The 21,106-nt window shown below is 43.0% G+C and overlaps 1 protein-coding gene across 2 annotated transcripts; it reads right to left on the minus strand.

Annotated features, from left to right (window-relative positions):
• Positions 1–339: 339 nt before the first annotated feature.
• LOC127763411 (outer envelope protein 80, chloroplastic) lies at positions 340–8,016 on the minus strand. 2 transcript variants are annotated; one of them, XM_052288102.1, is made up of 18 exons: positions 7,376–8,016; positions 7,166–7,259; positions 6,576–6,658; positions 6,008–6,105; positions 5,824–5,893; positions 5,144–5,237; positions 4,974–5,055; positions 4,735–4,770; positions 4,268–4,421; positions 4,030–4,173; positions 2,990–3,060; positions 2,782–2,860; positions 2,582–2,697; positions 2,345–2,492; positions 1,784–1,853; positions 1,266–1,475; positions 692–1,130; positions 340–541 (listed from the first exon to the last, which is right to left on the minus strand). In XM_052288102.1, exons 1-16 carry the CDS (start codon positions 7,877–7,879, stop codon positions 1,321–1,323), a joined length of 1,998 nt encoding a protein of 665 aa, XP_052144062.1. In that variant the 5' UTR covers positions 7,880–8,016; the 3' UTR covers positions 340–541; positions 692–1,130; positions 1,266–1,320. The 2 variants fall into 2 exon arrangements, with proteins under 2 accessions (XP_052144062.1, XP_052144060.1); XM_052288100.1 differs by having other exon boundaries at positions 692–1,475.
• Positions 8,017–21,106: the final 13,090 nt, after the last annotated feature.

Genomic DNA, 21,106 nt, shown 5'->3' on the forward strand with positions numbered 1-21,106 from the left:
CAGGCCATATCATGCATGCATGAATTCCAGAAAGATTGGTCTCCTGGGTATTTGATTATCAGCATGGGACAGCCTGCTGATGGTTGCCTGTGCAATGATGACTAACCTGCAGCATGCAGGCAATGCATTGCAAGATGACTTGTTTGATTAAAAACCAAACTCTATGGCAGGAAGGTAGGGGTAAACTGGGACCAAATGAACAAATTCAGTAGCAAACTAATTTAATCAGGTGAGTCATCTGATCTACTAGTGTGCAGAAGGACAGCTGGGCGCCTGGGCTACTGCAAGTTCTAGAGATGGAAAAAATAATGCCGACAGAATGGTGTGCAGGTGTAGGTCTTGAAGAATTGTCAATCCATTATATGCTGGACATATGCATGATTACATGTATCGAGATGCTAATACACTGGTAGCATTTTGCAGTAGCACATGGATGGCATGAAGCAGAGTAGCAATAACCAAGTCCTGAACCCAAAACAGCACAGATGTTTCTTTGAAGGCAAACAATCTTTTGAACTTTTATCAACATTGTAAGCTGTAGCTGTAAGAAGAATGAAAATTACCAAAGACAGCAAGAGAGAAAATTATTTTCTTGAAATTTTCAGCTCGGGAAATTGTATTGAGTATATCTTAAGATAAAAGGATAACTTGTAGCTGGACAATGACAGGATGAGACACTGATTGTGCGTACCTGCTAGCATGTCCCCATTGCATGGATGGAAGATTCCGTGAGTGCTCTTCAGTCCAGCTTTTTATTGGTTTGGGAAGCTTTCATTCATCTTGAGATCTGAGGAAATCCGATGCATGCTGCAACTTCTTATGACACATAATACAGGCCCATGCGTGCGGACGTGGCTTTGGTCCTGGACAGACTCAAAGTGGCAGCTTTTGTTTGGAGCGAACTTGCAATGTCATCAGACAGATTATGATAGCTTTTGTTTAAGCTGAATAGCAGAGGCTCAGATTTCTCCAGCTAACATTACAATACAAATGGTGACATTGATACAAGTCCAAAATTTTGTCCTACGACAACGACAAAACTTGTTTAAATTATCCCAGGGAACTTCACCCAACCATAAGTCATGAGTAATTACCTGGTGGGATCATTTTCTCCTCAGTTTCAAGAACATCTACATGAGAAGAGGGAGGATTGAAAAAAATGTACAAATATGTTACAATAAGGGAATTGGGACAGACAAAATTTGCTTTGCAAAAGGCTTTCACATATTGATACCGCAAAGAAATGGAAGTAATGGTACTATCACCTAACAGCAGCTAATCAAATGAAGGATCACGCCGACAAACACAATGATACTCTGGTTAATTTCTGTAGCCAACCCCAAAATGAAATCGCCTTGCTTGTTTATCATTGAAAGCATACTCAAGACGCAAAGGTCCCAGTGGGGAGTCCACACGGATGCCAACACCGTAACCGTAACCACTTCCTGGCTTCCCACGAGCTCCGGCTGGGTCACCTAAACAACCAATAACCAAAGGTGGCCTAAATGAGATTTGGGTTTAGCATAAAAGAGATGCTATCACTGTAAATATGGAACCATGTCAAAATTGTTTCAGGGCACTAAACCTCATTAATAAATGCAAAAGACATTAACTTTCCCAATTATAAGGATTGTTTTTATTTTCACACCTATACAAGGCTTAACAAAGTAGAGAACATCTACTGACTACTAGTCGACAGGACTGTGCTGCTTTAGGACCAACAGGTACACAAGTGGACCACAAAACTTCCGAACATGTAAAATGCGAGCAGAACATGGCTTACCAGGAACTTTGGGGCCAGAACTAAGATCACTACCATAGTCACCAAACACCACACCTTCCAATGGCCCAAACTACACACAGAAAAAGCACTGTAAGTAATCAAGATGATGAATAGAAGTTTGACCATCATGCATCAGGTCATAATATGCACTTGTCATCATGACAGAACAATTTTCGTATAGAAATTAATATACTCTTCACCATACCCGTCTAAAGCAAAGAAAAAAAATATTATTAGAGTGATACAACTCATGAAATATTTGGTATAGATACAACTATTTGCCATTCTGTGCATCACATAGTGTCCTCACCAAGTTAACTATATTCTTAAATACATCCAGTCCAACAAATATAACTTCATCTTAAGTTGCAAAATAATTTTAATCTCAAATACTACTATTTTTAGTTTTCTTTTATGTATGCATATCCATGTTATCAACTAGGTATTTATGGGGGAAAACAAGTAGTTATGTATGTAAGTATATATTTTACTGTACTGATGATTCAGGTTAAGCCCCTTCTACTAAAGACAGAACATTCCATAAAAAGTGACAAAGCCTACCATGCGGCAAGAGACTTCTCCACTACCAACAGCATATGAGCGGCCAGAACCAACAGCACCTTCTTCATATCCTCTTACACTATTTGTCCCACCAATTGCAAATGCTTCATGAGGCGAAAAGTTTCCCTCTACATGACCTCCAGAAGCACTACAGCACATAGAAAGAGTGATTTTAGGGCAAACTCATATTTATGTTCCAAGATCCATACATGGCATATGATATGCACTAAAACATACCTTAGAAGAAGTCGAGCAGGGCCAATTTCATAGCCCTGCCTCAAACGCGCTGTCACTCTGTTAAAACTGAGCCACTCAGGAAGAATAGGAAGACCTTGCTCAATGTTGAAAACGAACTGGAAGCAGTAAGAACAGTAGGTGATAAGAGATTTTGACAACAAAAATTAGAAAATAAGCAGTGGAGTAGGAAAAATGCTAACCATTGTTGAGCTACGATCTCCAGAGTCTGTGTAGACACTTTCAAGCTTAGCTAGTAGTGTATCATCATAAGCATTTCCGCTGCATTGTCATGACAAGAACATCAGATTCCATATGTTAACATGATTTGACAATTGAATTCATGGTAGATTGAACATAAAATTATTTATGGCGCAAAGTTAAGGTAAATGAAGCATCAAGATCCAAGACCTGGCAGTTAATTGGCTGTTATAGAAATCTCTGATGATAGGATTGCCTTTGTCATCACGAGCACCAGCATGCTGCATAGAGTGTCAGTAATCAGTAGAATGAAGGTCCCCAAAGGGACAGATTTATAGCAGGAACCAAATCAACAAACTTAGTTTCACTTGCTTCTTACACGGTTACACCATTACTGGCGGTACAAACTGTGCTCATGTACTACATCTCTTCTTTTTTGCTTGATGCTTTGGATATGGACATGTACCATTATTACTTCTTCTAATTATGTATTTACAAACAATATTAAAAACATAACTGCATGAAAGGAATTTTCACGATAAATCTATTGGTGCTATTTTTATAATTAATAAATCATAATATTTTAGCATATATTAATGATTTAAGATATTGAGGTTTGACGACGTCATCTATATTTAAGAACGGGGGTAGAGTATCCTTTTTTATCCTTTAACCTAAGGTAGTATTAATGTCACAAGATTGTCTAGTCTGGGTCTTCTCTCATGGCCAATAAGTACGGAGAAAGGGCTACTTGATTACTATGGCAAATCTATTCTATGTGAAAAGTAAAACTCAAAAAGCAACCAGAATTAGCCACATCATCTGTCAAAAAATGGCCGTTGGATTCACAAAATGACAAAATAGCAAGGAAAAATCCTAGCCATTGAAACGAGGAATCTTCTAGAAGTGGTAAAATACAGAGAGAAGGAAGAGTTTGAGCCACTCATTGCCTCTCATTGTAATCTCATGTTGGCCTCCCAAACAGGTCTAGGGCTGGCTTGGCTTGGCAAATCAACCCAAACGGTCCTTAGACTAGATGACCAATTAAATAATTTTAGAAGAGGGAAAAAATATTCTACATATAACACTGTAAATCAGTCAGCAGCAATCAAAACAATATATAGAAAAGAAATTAACATCTAATTATTGATTTAACTGAATGGTGGAAAAATTATTGTTAATTACAATAACGGTTAATAGATAGGAAGGTTATAGTCGCGCGAACATGCGACTTCATTCACTAGTTGTACCTGAAATATTAATCCAAGTGTGCCACTCCATTTAGGTCTGAATGGTCGACTGTATTCAATGCCAGCAGTAACTCGTCCAATTGTAATGGGCCCATGGTCAGGATGGTCCCCGCCATGGATAAGTGTTCCGGGAGTCCTAGAGTTCTGGCAAAGAAAATAATTATAAGAACATAACGATGATTGTCAGCCATAAGTAACTATGGAGCGTTGAAGACGGAATTGTCTTAATCATAATTACCTGAACCATGATAGTTCTGGAGGTCCTCTTATTGTCACCATCAATCCAAGGATCAGTATAGTTTAATCGAAATATAGAATCTATTTGCCCCCTCTCCAGTGAGAGATTCAGCTTCTTGTTCCTCCCAAAAACATTTCGATGAGAATATGCAAAACTGTTTATTCCAGTGTGAGACAAGAATTAGATGTGCAACTCCAGTTTGAGGACAACTTCTGTAAGGATATTAACTGATACATTTGAAGCAATATCTAATTCTTCACAGCTGATAATCCAGGATGCTTCCTAGAAGTTTAAGAAGTCTGGTTTCTAACAAACAACAATCCCAACATTGTTGCATAGAAAAAACAGATATATTCTGGTCTTCCAGCAGAAACAAGATCATATTGGCATGTGGTAAGAACAGTACGATAAACAAAATCAGAATAGCCGAAGGCATAAAAATAAAAAGAGTGGAAGAATCTACCAACCTGCCAATAAGCCCAGAAAGTGGTCCATTTGTTATCCTGCAGAAAACACAGCATGCCATCATGATAAAATAGATGTTAAAACAACATTTGGATGCAAATTTGCATATATTTTGCATATGGTCTTTGAGGTACAGTAAGTTTAACATTATCAGAACCTTATGGATAAGGAAATTATTTTTATGAAAGCAAAGATTTGATATTTCATTCAATTAAGTTCGCTCAGCAAGCCTTGTACTCACCCACTTGAAATGCCACCACCAGCAGAAAAACCACCCGAAGGTCGTTCAACAAGATTCATGACAAGATCAACTTTATTAGAATCTGCAGAAGATCATAAGTAAGAAAACATGTGCTAATAAGTGCAAATACCAGCTTTCCGAAACAGACTGAACTAACAAATTAACATTACCTCCAACTGGCTGTGGAATTATAGTAACATCCTCCATGATTCCCATAGTAAGGATTGTTTCAACATCCCTTTTCACTTGTGCTCTATTGTAAGCCTATTTTCATCATCACAAGTTTAGACAGATAATACAGTATCACTCTTATCAGAGAATTAGTCTGTATTTTCATTAGCAAAATACTTCTGCTTCAGATTGCGTGACTACCCCTTTCTTTCTTTCTTTCCTTTTTTTTTTGCAGAATACAGAATTTGTGCAAAATTATATGTATAGGCAAATATTATACATAAATGTTCAAAGAATTTAATGAGTACACTCTAACGTCGGTATAAAAATTAAGTTTTGTAATTATGGCATTTGCATTGCAATTTCAGAAGCACACCAAAGCAATGCTTCAATGCCTAGTGCACAGTTCAGTATGAAATGGAAATGGTTCTTGAAGTCATATCTCACGAAAACTCGTATGTTCTAGATATAACTGATATGAATATTTGTGAATATCATCAACAGTGACATAGTGCTTTTAAAGTAGGTATGAAATGGAACTAGTTCTTAAAATCATATCACAAGAAAACTTCTACATTGAGAACACAACTGATGTGAAATTTGTAAATATCATTGTAGTGGAATAGTGTTCCTAAAGTAGGTAAACACAAATGGAGCAAAGTGATTTCAATGATCTGACCTGACCCTTCTTGGTGGTAAGGTGACGGAGTATTGTCTCTGGTTGCGTCTTCCCAACAGTTGGTTCACCACTGGTGATGGAGAGAAATAGAAAGAGGTGGAAGATAAGAAAGATCAGAATATCGCATAGAAATAAAACAGTAACAAGTGAAGCGAATCTCAATAAATCAGGCTATGGTTCTCACGTTCTTCTATCCAGAAAGCGAATATTGATATTATTAACCTCAGCTTCAGAAACTTGTAGCCTCAGAATTCCTCCAGAAAGAATCTCAGCATATGAAACCTGATACCAAATCAAGGGGCTTTATTGATTTATCAGTAGTAAACAAAATACCTTGTTTTTCTTGTTAAAACTGTAAAAGTCTGATGTGTTTTGCCCTACAATAATGAATGCCAGAGCTCAACTTATCGATAGGTTGCTAACTTCAGCATTAACCACACATCATATTTCTAATCCTGTTAGGACTAAGAATTTAACAAATAACAGAGGATTACTATGGTGTATGCCCACCTATTTGACATCAGCAATATATATGCAAATAGTGCAGGTTAGACAATCTGGATAGCAACAAATCGACTGCTGTTGTTGTATGCATCTAAAAGTTTGTAGTTACAAAGAATGTACTGTAAATCAAATGGGCACCAGAAGCCTGATTACAGCAATGCTCAAACCTCTTAAACAAAATGTGATATAGAACCAAATAGCATACAAAAGTAGAAGATGAGTTTTATATTCACTGATTTGCCACTTACCAAGCCAGTTAGACCACGTTCCTGATACCATCCATTAACAGACTTGATCACTTGATCCAAATGTCTTATATTGATTATTTTCCCTGCATAGTGTAATATGAAAACTCAAGTAGGTCTCAAAAGAAAATGCGACAAGCTAGAAAAGGTACATTAGGATTACAAAGAGGAAATGAATTGCGCATTCTTTCTCCATAGAGAAATGGTACAACTATGAGATTTCGTAGGATGTAGAAAAGCATTTTTGTCTATAGGGTCAAAATGAACCAACAATAAGAGCTGCAAAGCAGCACATTTTAATCCAGTGGAGTTCTGGAATTCAATACCCAAACTCATTCTAGACAAATGCATACGCTATGTCAAAGATATAGGATACTGACCACCGCTATACTTTGATGGCTCTTTACCCAGATTTTACAATAGGAGAACAACGATTTGCATTGCTTAAAGCTTTTGATATGATGTATGAGTAAATGAAACAAATGTAGCTTTTTACCCTGACAGGCACATATCCTCAATTATGATAATCTATACCACATTTCACTTCATCCACCACAGCAGGCTACCGAGAATGAAGGTGGACAAGTTCTTACCATGGCGATCATGAAATGCGTCCTCTAGGAACTTAGATGGCAGCATGTTGGCACCCTCACAGACCAACCCATGGAAGTCCTGGTTCGGCTCCACCTAAACCAAGCCCAAAATGTGCAATAATCAGTTCCAAGGTTAGCTGACGAAGAGAAAATGGGGAACGAGCAAATAATAATAATAATAATAATAATAATAATAATAATAATCCTGACCTCAAAGACGAGACGAATGCCGTCACGGGTGTCGACGGCGACGGGCATGCAGGAGCGGAAGAGGCCGCTCTCGACGACGCGGTGCACGTCCTCCTGCACCTCCCGCACCGTGAGCGCCGCGTTGGGGCGGCACGCCCGGAGCGACGCCGCCGCGGCCGCCTCCAGCTCGGGCCGCTCCAGGGGCTCCCCGTCCTTCCCCCTCACCGCCACCTCGCTGATCAGCACCCGCTCCTCTCCCCCTCCACCCCCTCCGCCGTCCTTCTGCCTCCGCGGCAGCGCGATGGGCGCCGCCGCCGCCCCCGCCCCCGTCTCGGCCCTCGCCACGGGTAGCCTGGGCAGCGACCTGGCCACGTGGCGCACCACGCCATCGATGGCGCGGCCGATGCGCGCGAACGGGAGCGCCGCGGAGAGCAGCGTCGGCGCTGGCGCTGGCGCCGGAGCCGCGTCGGCGCAGGGGAGCTTCACACCGGAGGAGACGAAGCGCACGTCTCGGCGCGTCCCCATGGCGGCGGCGGCGGCGCTGGAATCGAGCTAGGGTTTAGGGTTTCCGCGGCGACGAGGAGAGGGTTTCCCCCGCCATGGGCGATGCGGAGGAGGCGGCGGCGGCGGAAGAGGGAGAAGGGAATGGTGGTGACGTCATCCGCGTTGGCCTCTCGTCCTCCTCTCGGATGATGAGGGCCGTCGGATCGTCTCGAATTTCGTGCTGATGGGGGGATACGTGGATCTGATCCGTTGGATGGTTTCGGGGATTACATCCAACGGCGAGTATTAGAGGTAGAGATGAGAAGTACCCTCTCACGCTGTCACGCCATGATCCACGTGGGGAATAAGGTCATTTGAGGTCCCTCAAGTATTGTTTAGTTCGTGAAAAGAAAATTTCTGAGTGGCACATCGGATGTTTGAGAAGATATCGGAAAGGGTTTTTAGACACGAATAAAAAAATTAATTTTATAACTCGCCTGGAAACCGCGAGACGAATCTTTTGAGCCTAATTAATCCGTCATTAGCACAGTGGGTTACTGTAGCACTTATGACTAATTAGGTTAAAAAAACTCGTCTCGTGATTTTCCCCCCAACTGTGCAACTAGTTTTTTTAATTTATATTTAATGCTCCATACATGTGTTTAAAGATTCGATGTGATGTCTTTAGGAAAAAAATTTTGGGAAACTAAACCAGGCGTTAATTTGACACTAAATCTGATTTTCGTCCTTAAATCGAAAAACCAAATACAATAGGTTCCCAACTTACAAAAGCAGTACAAACAAGGTCCCTCGGTAGTATTGGGCCTGTTTGGTTGCTACCCTGAGCTCATATGCCTGACCTGACAGCTAGCCTGAGCCTAGCCTGAGCATTGTTTGGTTGAAGACCTGAGAAATCAAATGCTTGCCTGACCTGACCTCTCCGGCTGCTTCATTAGCCTGAGTCAGGCCATCGATTTTGGTGGCCTGAGCTCCAGGCGAGTATCTAGTCAACATGTTTAACCACTAATCAAATCAGCATGGCAAATGTGCTTGCATTTGTCCATCTTAGGACCTGGGATTATTTCTTATTTATGTTAACATATTCTTTAACAAGAGATGCAATTAATTTGATGGTTATTATCTGTCCATTTAATTAGTACCTAATTAACAGTATATGCTACAATAATTACAATAAGTTTAACCGATGAGTATTGGTCAGGCACATTTCAGCAACCAAACAGACTATGCTTCAGGCTGCCTGACCAGGCTAAATTCATTGGTTTCTCAGGTAGCTCTCAGGCACATAAAAATCTCAGGCAGGTTACTCAGGGCACCAACCAAACAGACCCATTGTCCCCGGTTTTTGGCTAACGTAGCACCTACTGGCTAATTTGACTAGTCTTCGTCCCACGTGGGATTGACGTGGCGCTTATGTGGCAATTTGATTTGGAAAATAATAAAATTCGTGAGCCCACATATCAGCTACACAAATAAATAAATAAATAATGGTGAGACCTAGGTGAATCTCACATGTCATTCTCACTCCCCTCCTCTTCTTCCTCATCTGTCCCCATCTTCTCTTCATCTCTCTCGGAGACCTAGGTGTCGCACGACTGGAGGACAAACGTGGCGGCGGCAACGGTGGTCGTGGAATCATCGGGTAGGGACACGGACGAGGGCCTGGCGATGTCCGCGTCGAAGAGCGCCAGGGTCCAACGTGGGTCACGCTCTGCGCGGACCAGGCGGTGGAGGTGGTCGGTGGTGAGGGTCTTGGGCCATCTTGTCGACGAGAGGATGGTCGACGACATTGGGTGGCGGCGGCAGAATGGGCAAGCCTGCGAGTACAAGACATAGTCTGAACTCTGAAGACCGAGTCTATGCCACGTCATGTGCATGTACCGAGTCAAATTAGTCACGTAAACACCACGTAAGCTAAAACCACCATCCAAACTATCGTGGGATCTATATTGCACCAGTTTTAACAGTTGAGGGATTTGTTGTATCTGGTATTGCGGTTAAAGGATGACAATCGAATTCGCTGTCAAGTTAAGGGAACTAAAGTGAACTTATTCCTCCACATCGACGTACGCTTCCGAAATTGCAATTTTGCAAGGTTTCGGCCCCAAAAGGAATGAAATTCTCAAATCTCAACTGAAGCCCAATACAGAAGAAGTTACGGAGAATTTTAGGCCCAAATAATGGGATGAAGCCCATATTGTACTATCGGGATTCCTTCAGAATTTGGGTACCGCTCTAACTTTTTTGGTTTTGTTTTTCAGGACATGGAAAAAAAATCAACTGCATTTGATTTTTTTAAAAAAATTACTGCGTTTGAATTTTGAACCCATAGTGGCCAGCATGATATTAGAACTTGCACGGTACTGTTTTTCTTTTTCTTCATAAATTAACCCTTTGTCCATATCATTCCATTGTCCCTTTCTGTCTTTCATGATGCATGCTAGCTTTTGGGGAAAAATATTGACCGTCATAGAGTACTGTTTTCTTTTTCTTCACAAATTGCAAAGATTATACTTTTCTGAAAGGAATGCAAAGATTATACTTGCTCTCAATCTTCGGTATTGGTATATAGTATTTTCCCAATGTAGACATTCGCACAAATTACAAGTTAAAACATGTCAAATTCACCGTGGTTGTTACGGCACGAACGACAGAGCCACGGCGAATTCAAAGCTTGTGTTTGGACTGGTATGTGTTGATTTGACAAAAAGTTTTTGAACGAATCGTGTTGGTTTGACAATAGGAAAAATGACTGCATGACATATCGACAACGATTTGAAGCATATTTGCGTCAAAAGCTAGGAAAAAGTAGGAAATTCGTTTGTGCAACCACAGTATCATATTCTCATGTGAATGGTTTTCCTAGAACCCTTCATTTTTGACACAAATCCTCGTAAAATTACACGGTTTGAAATGCCTCGAACATGGTACATGGGAATTGGTTTTCCTTTCACAAAATAAGAGAACTTTCAGATGGGATCAGTCAGGGCATCCACAATGTGAGACACTCCTAGAGTGTCCTCACTAACTGAGGAACTTGGTTCACAATGGAGGGTGCCCCTGGATGAACTCCTTAAAATCTGAAGCAACCCGGTAAGGGTACTACATCCCACAGTGGGTGTCCTGGCCCAAGGTAGCCCAGTACAAAAATTCCACCCATACCCCTCATCAGCCCACTAGCCCAGCAACCTCTTCCTCTCCTCTTTCTGGCATTTTCTCGTCTCCTCTGCCCACCGTCTCCTCCTCTTCCGATCTCTCCCTCTCTCTCTCGGTCGAACGAGGCGCGAACGGCGGTGGCGAACGGCGAGCGCCGCGCGAGGTGGAAGACGGCGACGGGCGTGCGCGGTGGCCGACGGCGATGGGCGTGCGGAGTGTGAAGCATCTAGGCCCCCGGTGTTAATTTTGGTAATTAATGACAAGCGCTAATTATGGACTAACCGTTGTCTTTGAGCTATACATTTTAAGTCAGGTCCACGTCATATGTGCGCATGGATGATTATCCATGGATTAAAATTGACGGCGCAAAACAAAGAGAAAGAAGACGGTAAAACTAGTGCTTTAATTTAGAATTGATCGAGGTGTAGGGCGATCAAAATTGCTAGTTTATTTTCTAGTTTCGCCGTACTATTAAGAGGGGTAATGACCTAGCAAAGAGATGATTGAATTGCCACATTAGGTCATTGCATTTTCATTTGTGCTCTCTTTTTCATCACACACACATTCACTTGCAAATTCACTGGGTTCGGCCTGACCAGGGGGCGGTCAGACCGGCCACATAGTGGCGGTCTGACCGGCGTGCCCTGGCCGGTCTGACTGGCCCCAAGCAGGCGGTCTGACCGGCGCATAAGGCCGGTCTAACCGGCGGCACTTGCCCGGTCAGACCGGCCCCCTCGAGGCCGAGATGATGCTGCTCGGGATGGCCGATACAGAGCCGACGGAGCCGTAGTCGGTCAGACCGAGCCGATAGCGGTCTGATCGAGCCGAGGCCGGTCTGACCGCCCACTCAACTCTGGTCTGACCGGCCAGGCCGATGGGGCCCTCTGACAGCACTTCAACGGCTAGTTTTCTAGCCGTTGCAGAGTAGCACGGTCTGACAGGCCACATACCTCCGGTCAGACCGACAGAGCACAAAGTTGGGAGATTTCGCCCCCAACGGCTAGTTTTGGTGGGTGGGAGTATAAATACTCCCCCACCAGCAGCAAGGGGACTCTATTGGCACCCAATTTAATTGCGTACATCCCTTGCACCTCTCTCACACTCACTTGAGCTTTGTGTTCATCCATCTAGTGTGTTAGAGGGTTGATTAGCCAAGAGTCAAGTGCATTGCTTCCATTTGTAGAGCTAGTGTGGCACTTGATAGATCATCTCCACGCCGGGTCATTGCTTGTTTCTCTTGGAGGTTGCCGCCTCCTAGACGGCTTGTGTTAGAGTTGCCCGGTGACCTCTCCGAGAAGATTGTGGAGGAGGCCCGGCGCCGGTTTGTGAGTGGTTTGGAGTTCACCACCTTCGGAGTGAAGGAAGAACTACCCTAGTGATCGAGGCTTGGGTAGTCCTCTCCGTGGGCCGGCTCCCGCCTTGCCCACCCCTTGACGAAGGGGGCGTGCGGTGGCTTCGTGGTTGAGCGGTGGAGTTAGGCTCGCCTCAACGGGGAGTAGGAAACCGGCGAGTTTCCGAACCTCGGTGAAAAATCTCTTGTCTCCTTGTCTCATTTGATTGTCGCATTTACATTTATGCAAATTTACTTTTCTAGAAACAAACTAGAGATCATATCACCCTAGGATTGCTAAACATTGACATAGGAGTGTGATTTACTTTCTTAGAGATATAGTTAAGCCACAATCACCCTAGGTTTGCAAAACATAACTTAGTTGCTTAGTTAGAGTTGACCCTCACCAAGCCTAGCAACTTAGGTTAGTTTTGATTAGGTGTCATTTAGTTTTAAATCGCCTATTCACCCCCCCTCTAGTTAACATCTCGATCCTATAAGTGGTATCAGAGCTTGGTCTCTCTTGATTGGGTTTCACCGCCTAGAGAGAAGATGTCGAACGAGGTGAACCATGTAGGGAAGGCTCCCATGTTTAATGGCACAAACTATTCCACTTGGAAAATTAAAATATCTACTCACCTCAAAGCTATGAGCTTACATATTTGGAGTATTGTGGATGTAGGTTTTGCTATCACCGGCACGCCCTTGACGGAGATTGATCACCGCAACCTCCAACTCAATGCCCAAGCCATGAATGCTTTGTTCAACTCTTTGAGCCAAGAGGAGTTTGATAGAGTGAGCAACCTTGAGACCGCATATGAGATTTGGAACAAGTTGGCGGAGATCCATGAGCGCACGAGTGAGTACAAGGATGCCAAGCTTCATTTCCTCAAGATCCATTATGAGACATTCTCCATGTTGCCTCATGAGAGTGTGAATGACATGTATGGAAGGCTCAATGTCATTGTGAATGATCTCAAGGGGCTTGGGACAAACTACACCGATCTTGAGGTTGCCCAAAAGATGCTTAGGGCTCTACCGGAGAAGTATGAGACCCTTGTCACCATGCTCATCAACTCCGACATGTCAAGGATGACACCCGCAAGTCTCTTGGGGAAGATCAACACCAATGACATGTACAAGTTGAAGAAGAAGGAGATGGAGGAAGCCTCACCTTCCAAGAAGTGCATTGCTCTCCAAGCCGAAGTTGAAGAAAAGGGCAAGGGCAAGGTGAATGAAGCCAATGAGGACTTGGAGGAAGAGATTGCCCTTCTTGCTAGAAGGTTCAATGATCTCTTGGGAAGGAGAAAGGAGAGAGGAAGGGGCTCCAACTCCAATAGGAGAAGAAATAGAAGACCCAACAAGACTCTCTCCAACTTGAGGTGCTTTTAGTGTGGTGAGAAGGAACACTTTGCTTCCAAGTGCCCTTCCAAGGATAATGATGGAGACAAGTCATCCAAGAAGAAGAGTGGAGGCTACAGGCTCATGAAGAAGCTCAAGAAGGAAGGCAAGAAGATTGAGGCCTTCATCGGGGAATGAGACTCAAATAAGGAGAGCTCCGCCTCATCCGGGTCCGAGGAAGAAGGTGGTGATGATGCAAGCTCCAAGAAGAAGAAGAAGATGGCCGTTGTTGCCATCAAGGAGGCTCTATCACTCTTCACTCCACTTTGTCTCATGGCAAAGAGCTCCTCTAAGGTAACATCTCTTAGTGATAATGAGAGTGATGATGATTGTGATGATGTTTCCTATGATGAGCTTGTGAGTATGTTTGAGGAGCTCCATGCTTATAGTGAGAAGGAGATTGTCAAGTTTAAGGCCCTAAAGAAGGATCATGCTTCTTTGGAGGTCTTGTATGAGAAGCTAAAGACTTCTCATGAGAGACTCACCATTTCTCATGAGAAGCTTAAGGAAGCTCATGACAACCTCCTTTCCACTACTCAACATGGAGCTCTCATTGATGTTGGTATATCTTGTGATTTGCTTGATGATAGTGCTACTTGCCATATTGCTCATGTTGCATCATCTAGCATTTCTACCTCTTGTGATGATCTTGTGGATATGTCTAGCTATAGCTCTTGTGTTTCTATTTGTGATGCCTCACTTGTTGTTGAGAATAATGAGCTTAAGGAGCAAGTGGCTAAGCTCAACAAGAGCTTGGAGAGGTGCTTGAAGGGTAAGAACACTCTTGACAAGATTTTGAGTGAGCAACGGTGCATCCTTAACAAGGAGGGACTTGGATTCATTCCAAAGAAGGGTAAGAAACCTTCTAATCGTGCCACTCGTTTTGTCAAGAGCAATGGTAAGTATTGCTCCAAGTGTCGTGAGGTTGGGCATTTGGTGAATGATTGCCCGGTGGTAAGCCTCCTAAGACATGCATGTTTGATTCTCATTATATGCTTAGGAAGGCTCATGATGGTAGCATTGTTGCTAGATATATGGGTTCCCCTATACTCGGTGGTAAAAAGAATGCCATTTGGGTGCCCAAAGCTTTGGTCTCTAACCTCCAAGGACCCAAACAAGTTTGGGTACCTAAAAGAGCTTGATCTTCTTTTGTAGGTGAACTACCACACCGGTGGGAGCCATTGGGTGCTTGATAGTGGATGCACTCAACACATGACTGGTGATAGGGCTATGTTCACCACATTTGAAGTAGTAGGGAATGAACAAGAGAAAGTGACATTTGGAGACAATAGCAAAGGAAAGGTAATTGGGTTAGGTAAAATTGCTATCTCCAATGATTTGTCAATTGACAATGTCTCTCTTGTTAAATCTCTAAATTTCAATTTGCTTTCGGTTGCTCAAATTTGTGATCTTGGCTTGTCATGTGGTTTCTTCCCGCAAGAAGTTATTGTTTCTAGCCTTCTTGACAAGTCTTGTGTGTTCAAAGGTTTTAGATATGGAAATCTTTATTTGGTTGATTTCAATTCTAGTGAAGCAAATTTGAAAACTTGTTTAGTTGCAAAAACTTCTTTGGGTTGGCTTTGGCATAGAAGGCTAGCCCATGTTGGCATGAATCAATTGAGCAAACTTTCAAAACGTGATCTAGTTGTGAGCTTGAAAGATGTGAAGTTTGAAAAAGATAAGCTTTGTAGTGCTTGTCAAGCCGGCAAGCAAGTTGCATGTTCTCATCCTACTAAGAGTATCATGTCCACATCTAGACCATTGGAGCTCTTGCATATGGATTTGTTTGGCCCAACAACCTATAAGAGCATTGGTGGTAATAGTCATTATCTTGTGATTGTTGATTATTATTCTCGCTATATTTGGGTGTTCTTTTTGTATGATAAGTCTATTGTTGCCGAGCTTTTCAAAAAGTTTGCAAAAAGGGCCCAAAATGAATTTAGTTGCACTCTTGTGAAAATTAGAAGTGACAATGGTTCCGAGTTTAAGAATACCAATATCGAGGACTATTGTGATGATCTTGGTATTAAACACAAACTTTCCGCTACCTACTCACCTCAACAAAATGGTGTAGTGGAGAGGAAAAATCGTACATTGATTGAGATGGCAAGGACTATGCTTGATGAATATGGTGTTTCCGATTCTTTTTGGGCGGAAGCGATAAACACCGCTTGCCATGCAACCAATAGGCTTTATTTGTATCGTCTCTTGAAAAAGACTTCCTATAAGCTAATTGTTGGGAGGAAGCCAAATGTTGCCTATTTTCAAGTTTTTGGTTGCAAGTGTTATATTTACCGAAAGGGTGTTAGACTAACCAAATTTGAAAGTCGGTGTGATGAAGGGTTTCTTCTAGGTTATGCCTCAAATAGCAAGGCATACCGGGTCTACAACAAGAACAAAGGTATTGTGGAAGAAACCGCCGATGTTCAATTTGATGAGACTAATGGCTCCCAAGAGGGGCACGAGAATTTGGATGATGTAGGTGATGAAGGCTTGATGAGAGCCATGAAGAACATGTCAATTGGAGATGTCAAGCCTATTGAAGTGGAAGACAAGCCATCCACCTCCACTCAAGATGAGCCATCTACTTCCGCTATGCCAAGTCAAGCTCAAGTTGAAGTGGAGGAGGAGAAGGCACAAGATCCACCTATGCCACCAAGGATACACACCGCTCTTTCCAAGGATCACCCAATTGACCAAGTGTTGGGTGACATTAGTAAGGGTGTTCAAACTTGATCTCGTGTCGCTTCGATTTGTGAACATTACTTGTTTGTTTCTTATCTTGAGCCAAAACATGTAGATGAAGCTCTTTGTGATCCGGATTGGATGAATGCTATGCATGAAGAGCTCAACAACTTTGCAAGAAACAAGGTGTGGACTTTGGTTGAAAGACCTAGAGACCACAATGTCATAGGGACAAAGTGGGTCTTTAGGAACAAACAAGATGAGAACGGGTTGGTGGTGAGAAACAAGGCAAGGTTGGTGGCACAAGGTTTCACACAAGTTGAAGGTTTGGACTTTGGTGAAACTTTTGCCCCCGTGGCAAGACTTGAGGCTATTCGCATCCTTCTTGCATTTACATCATGCTTTGATATAAAACTATTTCAAATGGATGTGAAAAGTGTTTTTCTAAATGGTGAAATTGCCGAACTTGTCTTTGTTGAACAACCTCCCGGTTTTGAAGATCCTAAATATCCTAACCATGTTTACAAACTCTCAAAAGCTCTTTATGGTTTAAAACAAGCTCCTAGGGCTTGGTATGAAAGATTGAGAGATTTTCTTTTGTCAAAGAATTTCAAAATTGGAAAAGTTGACACCACCCTTTTTATAAAAATCATTGGTGATGATTTCTTTGTGTGCCAAATTTATGTTGATGACATTATATTCGGTTCTACTAATGAAGTATTTTGCAAGGAATTTGGTGATATGATGTCTAGGGAATTTGAGATGTCCATGATTGGAGAGTTGAGCTTCTTCCTTGGACTTCAAATCAAGCAACTCAAGGATGGGACGTTCGTGAGCCAAACCAAGTACATCAAGGATCTACTCAAGAGGTTTGGCTTGGAGGATGCGAAGCCCATCAAGACACCTATGGCAACCAACGGGCATCTCGACCTTAATGAGGGAGGTAAACCGGTAGATTTAAAGCTTTATCGTTCTATGATTGGTAGCTTGCTTTACCTTACTGCATCTAGGCCGGATATCATGTTTAGTGTTTGCATGTGTGCACGGTTTCAAGCCGCTCCTAATGAGTGTCACTTAGTGGCCGTGAAAAGGATTCTAAGATATTTAAAGCATTCCTCTACTATTGGCTTGTGGCACCCAAAAGGTGCTAAATTTAAGCTTGCTGGCTATTCCGATTCGGATTATGCCGGTTGCAAAGTGGATAGAAAGAGCACATCCGGTAGTTGCCAAATGCTTGGTAGATCCCTTGTGTCATGGTCATCCAAGAAACAAAACTCCGTAGCCCTCTCCACCGCCGAGGCGGAATATGTTTCGGCGGGTAGTTGTTGTGCCCAATTACTTTGGATGAAACAAACCTTGTTGGACTACGGCATATCTTTCACCAAAACCCCACTCCTATGTGACAATGATAGTGCCATAAAGATAGCCAATAACCCGGTCCAACATTCTAGAACCAAGCATATTGACATACGCCATCACTTCTTAAGAGATCATGTTGCCAAGTGTGACATAGTCATTAGCCACATAAGAACTGAGGATCAACTAGCCGACATTTTTACCAAGCCTCTTGATGAAACCCGCTTTTGCAAGTTGAGGAATGAGTTAAATGTCATAGACTTCTCTAATGTGGCTTGAGATGGTGCACCATGGTTGCTTCTTTTGCATATTGTATATTTGCTCCTATTTGCTCTTATGCTTTGGATTTATTGTCATTTGGTTCTTTATTGCGAAAATAGAGCATGTCACATTAAGGAGTAGTCTTGCACTCTTGCATGTGCTCCATTTCCTTTTATATGTGACCAAATCAACTAAAAGTGCTAGTAGTGTTTTCAAAATGACCAAGTCAACATAAGTCAAAACTTCTGCAAAATCGATGCATTTTGAAAACTATCTCTTGGAAAATGTTTCAAAAGGTTCCCTATATGTTTTCCAAGCCTCACATTGCAAGAAAAATGATTTCTGAATGAAAATGCCATTTTGGCCCTCTTTTGAAGAAACTAGATTCTTAGTTTTGGATAAAATGAGATTTATCCCCAAAATGAGATTGAGAAGGAATTTGAGAAAAGTTTCAAAACAAAGTTGGTAGAGGAGAAGTTTTGAAATGTTTTTGGTGTTCAAACCTATTTAAAAACCAATCATTCAAAAGTTATTTGAAAATCAAATTCGCCCAAAAACCCTATAGACCATAAAAGGTCACCTCCTAGCGCTCAAGTGAGTTTTGTTGCAAATCTTCATAATTTTCAAATGTTATGAATGGTTGGCAATATTTTAACTCACACATTTCAAAATTGCTCCAAAAATCAATTTTTTTGTTGAATTTTATTTTGTGGGGGTAGCCGAACTGTGCAAGGGCTATGCACAGTCGGCTGGGGGCCAGGCAGTCTGACCGGTGCTATATGCACGGTCTGACCGCCCTGGTGGCGGCGGTCTGACCGGCCACTAGGGCCCGGTCTGACCGGCCGCACCCTTGCGGTCTGACCGGCCGCGTATAGCCGGTCTGACCGGCCGGGGATAGTGGGCCCAGGAATCTTTCTTTTTCTTCTCTCTTCTTCCCCTACCCGACTCCATCTCCACCCATTCAGCTTTCTTCTTCCCCAACTCGAAAAAACTCCTCCTCTCTCTTTTCCCAAACCCCAGTCACCTCCCTCTACCAAATTCCCTCGGTCTGACCGCGGATTTCTCTCCGGTTACACCGTAAGTGATTCTCCTCCGCTTCCTCTCTCTATTCCATGGATTGTTTTGTGTTTTTGTTGATGTTTTTGATCCATGGCATGGAACCCTAGGTGAAGCATGAGGTGTTCTTCGATTTGCACCAATAGTGGGTAGTTTCTTGGTGTGATTCAACTCCTTCAACCGGTAAATCACTCTCCCTCTTGCGCATTATCTCAAATCGGTCTATTTCAATCTCTAGGGTTTAGGGTAGTTTCCCCCATTATTCCAATCTTGATGAAATAGGCCATACCCTTTGATGTTCAAGTTCCAAACTTGTGCAATATTGTTCTAGCAATATTTTAGACTCATTTGTGTGATTGTTGGAAGGATTTGGTTGTGCTCCTGTCAGTGGCGGTCTGACCGGCAGGCGGTCTGACCGGCACCAAAGCGGCGGTCTGACCGGCCTAGGGCAGGCGGTCTGACCGGCCAGGGGCCGTCGGTCTGACTGACTTGATGCCGGCGGTCTGACCGTCCCTGGCCCCCGGTCTGACCGCCCCTGACAGGCAGCACCCCCATTCCTTCCTCTTCACTATGTGGCTTCTAAAATTGTTGCTTATCCATCCTTTGCTCCTTGTTTTTCAGCTATGCCTCCCCACACTCGCCATGGTCGTCGTGAGCCCACGCCCAATCCCGTCAGTGAGAATGAGGAATCAAGCGGAGATGAGTATGTTCAAAGTGATGATGACAATATGGAAAATGTTGAAGGTGATGAGATGGAAGTAAGTGATGATGGTGATGACAATGGGAGTGGCAATGGTGAAGATGATGAGGCAAGTGATGATGGGAGTCCTCTCGATTCCACCATCCAATTTATGCTTAATTTGAGGAATGCTCAACAATACACTATCCTCCGTCATCATGATCAATTCCGGAGGCCTAATGATTGTAATGATCCAAGATTTCATACCCGGTTCCAAAAGTCCGTGTATGAACAAGTGTATGCCAACAAAGCCTTCGCCGAACACAAGTGGATTTCTTGGAGGCACATTGGTGAGACACCGGAGTTTGAAGATTTGCAAGAGATGTTCCGGACCGTTGGGATTGATAGAATTGTCACCATGAAGCAATCTTTTGATGAAGATCTCATCCGGCAATTCTATGCCACCGTATGGGTGTCCGGCGATTGTGATGCAATGAAGTGGATGTCGGGGACCCTTCGATGCTCTATCAACCGCCGTGAATTCAAGGAGCTCTTGCACATTCGCTTCAACAACGGGGATGACCTTCATGATGAGCACACCCACAACCCCTTCCCCATTGATCACTTTTTTCAGATTTATGAAGACGGGGGAAGGCACACATATGGAAAGGTGGCGGGTTTGAGGGCTCTCCCAAGTGTGATCAACCGCATAGTAAGAGCCACCATCCTCCCAAGATGTGGCAACAATGATGACATACGCGGAGTTGCTTGGCATGTCATTGATGCCATTTTGGATGGTCGTCGGTTTGATGTTATCAACCTTATGATGAAGGAGATTGCTATCTCAAAGGGGACTATTGGACAAGGAATCTATTATGCTCTCTACATAATGAGGTTGATTCAAAGCAAGTTGGGACAAATTGGTCACAATTTAAAAGAACATAAGGAGTACAAGCCTCGTCTCCAACTCTCCTCCCTTAGAGCTCCTCGTGTGCGCCAACCAATATTTGATCAAGGTGCAAGCTCAAGTGCAGCCCCCCCTCCTCCTCATGGGTCTGATCCAAGTGCTTTTTTCCATCCACAATATGCCTACTTTGGAATGCAACCCAATGAATTCTTCAACCCGGTCCTTGGGGCTATTAATACCCTAAGTGAAAGCATTCAATGCTTATCCACCGGGCATGAAGCATTGCATGAAGATGTTCGTGGCTTGCGCACCGATGTTGGCAACTTGAATACTTCGGTGGGAAGATTGCATACTAGGGTGGGTGTATTGGATTCTCGAGTCCAAACCTTGGAGAGTACCCAAGCTTTTGTCTATCATCGC

This window comes from Oryza glaberrima, chromosome 2 (assembly GCF_000147395.1).
Source record: "Oryza glaberrima chromosome 2, OglaRS2, whole genome shotgun sequence".
NCBI lineage: Eukaryota > Viridiplantae > Streptophyta > Magnoliopsida > Poales > Poaceae > Oryza > Oryza glaberrima.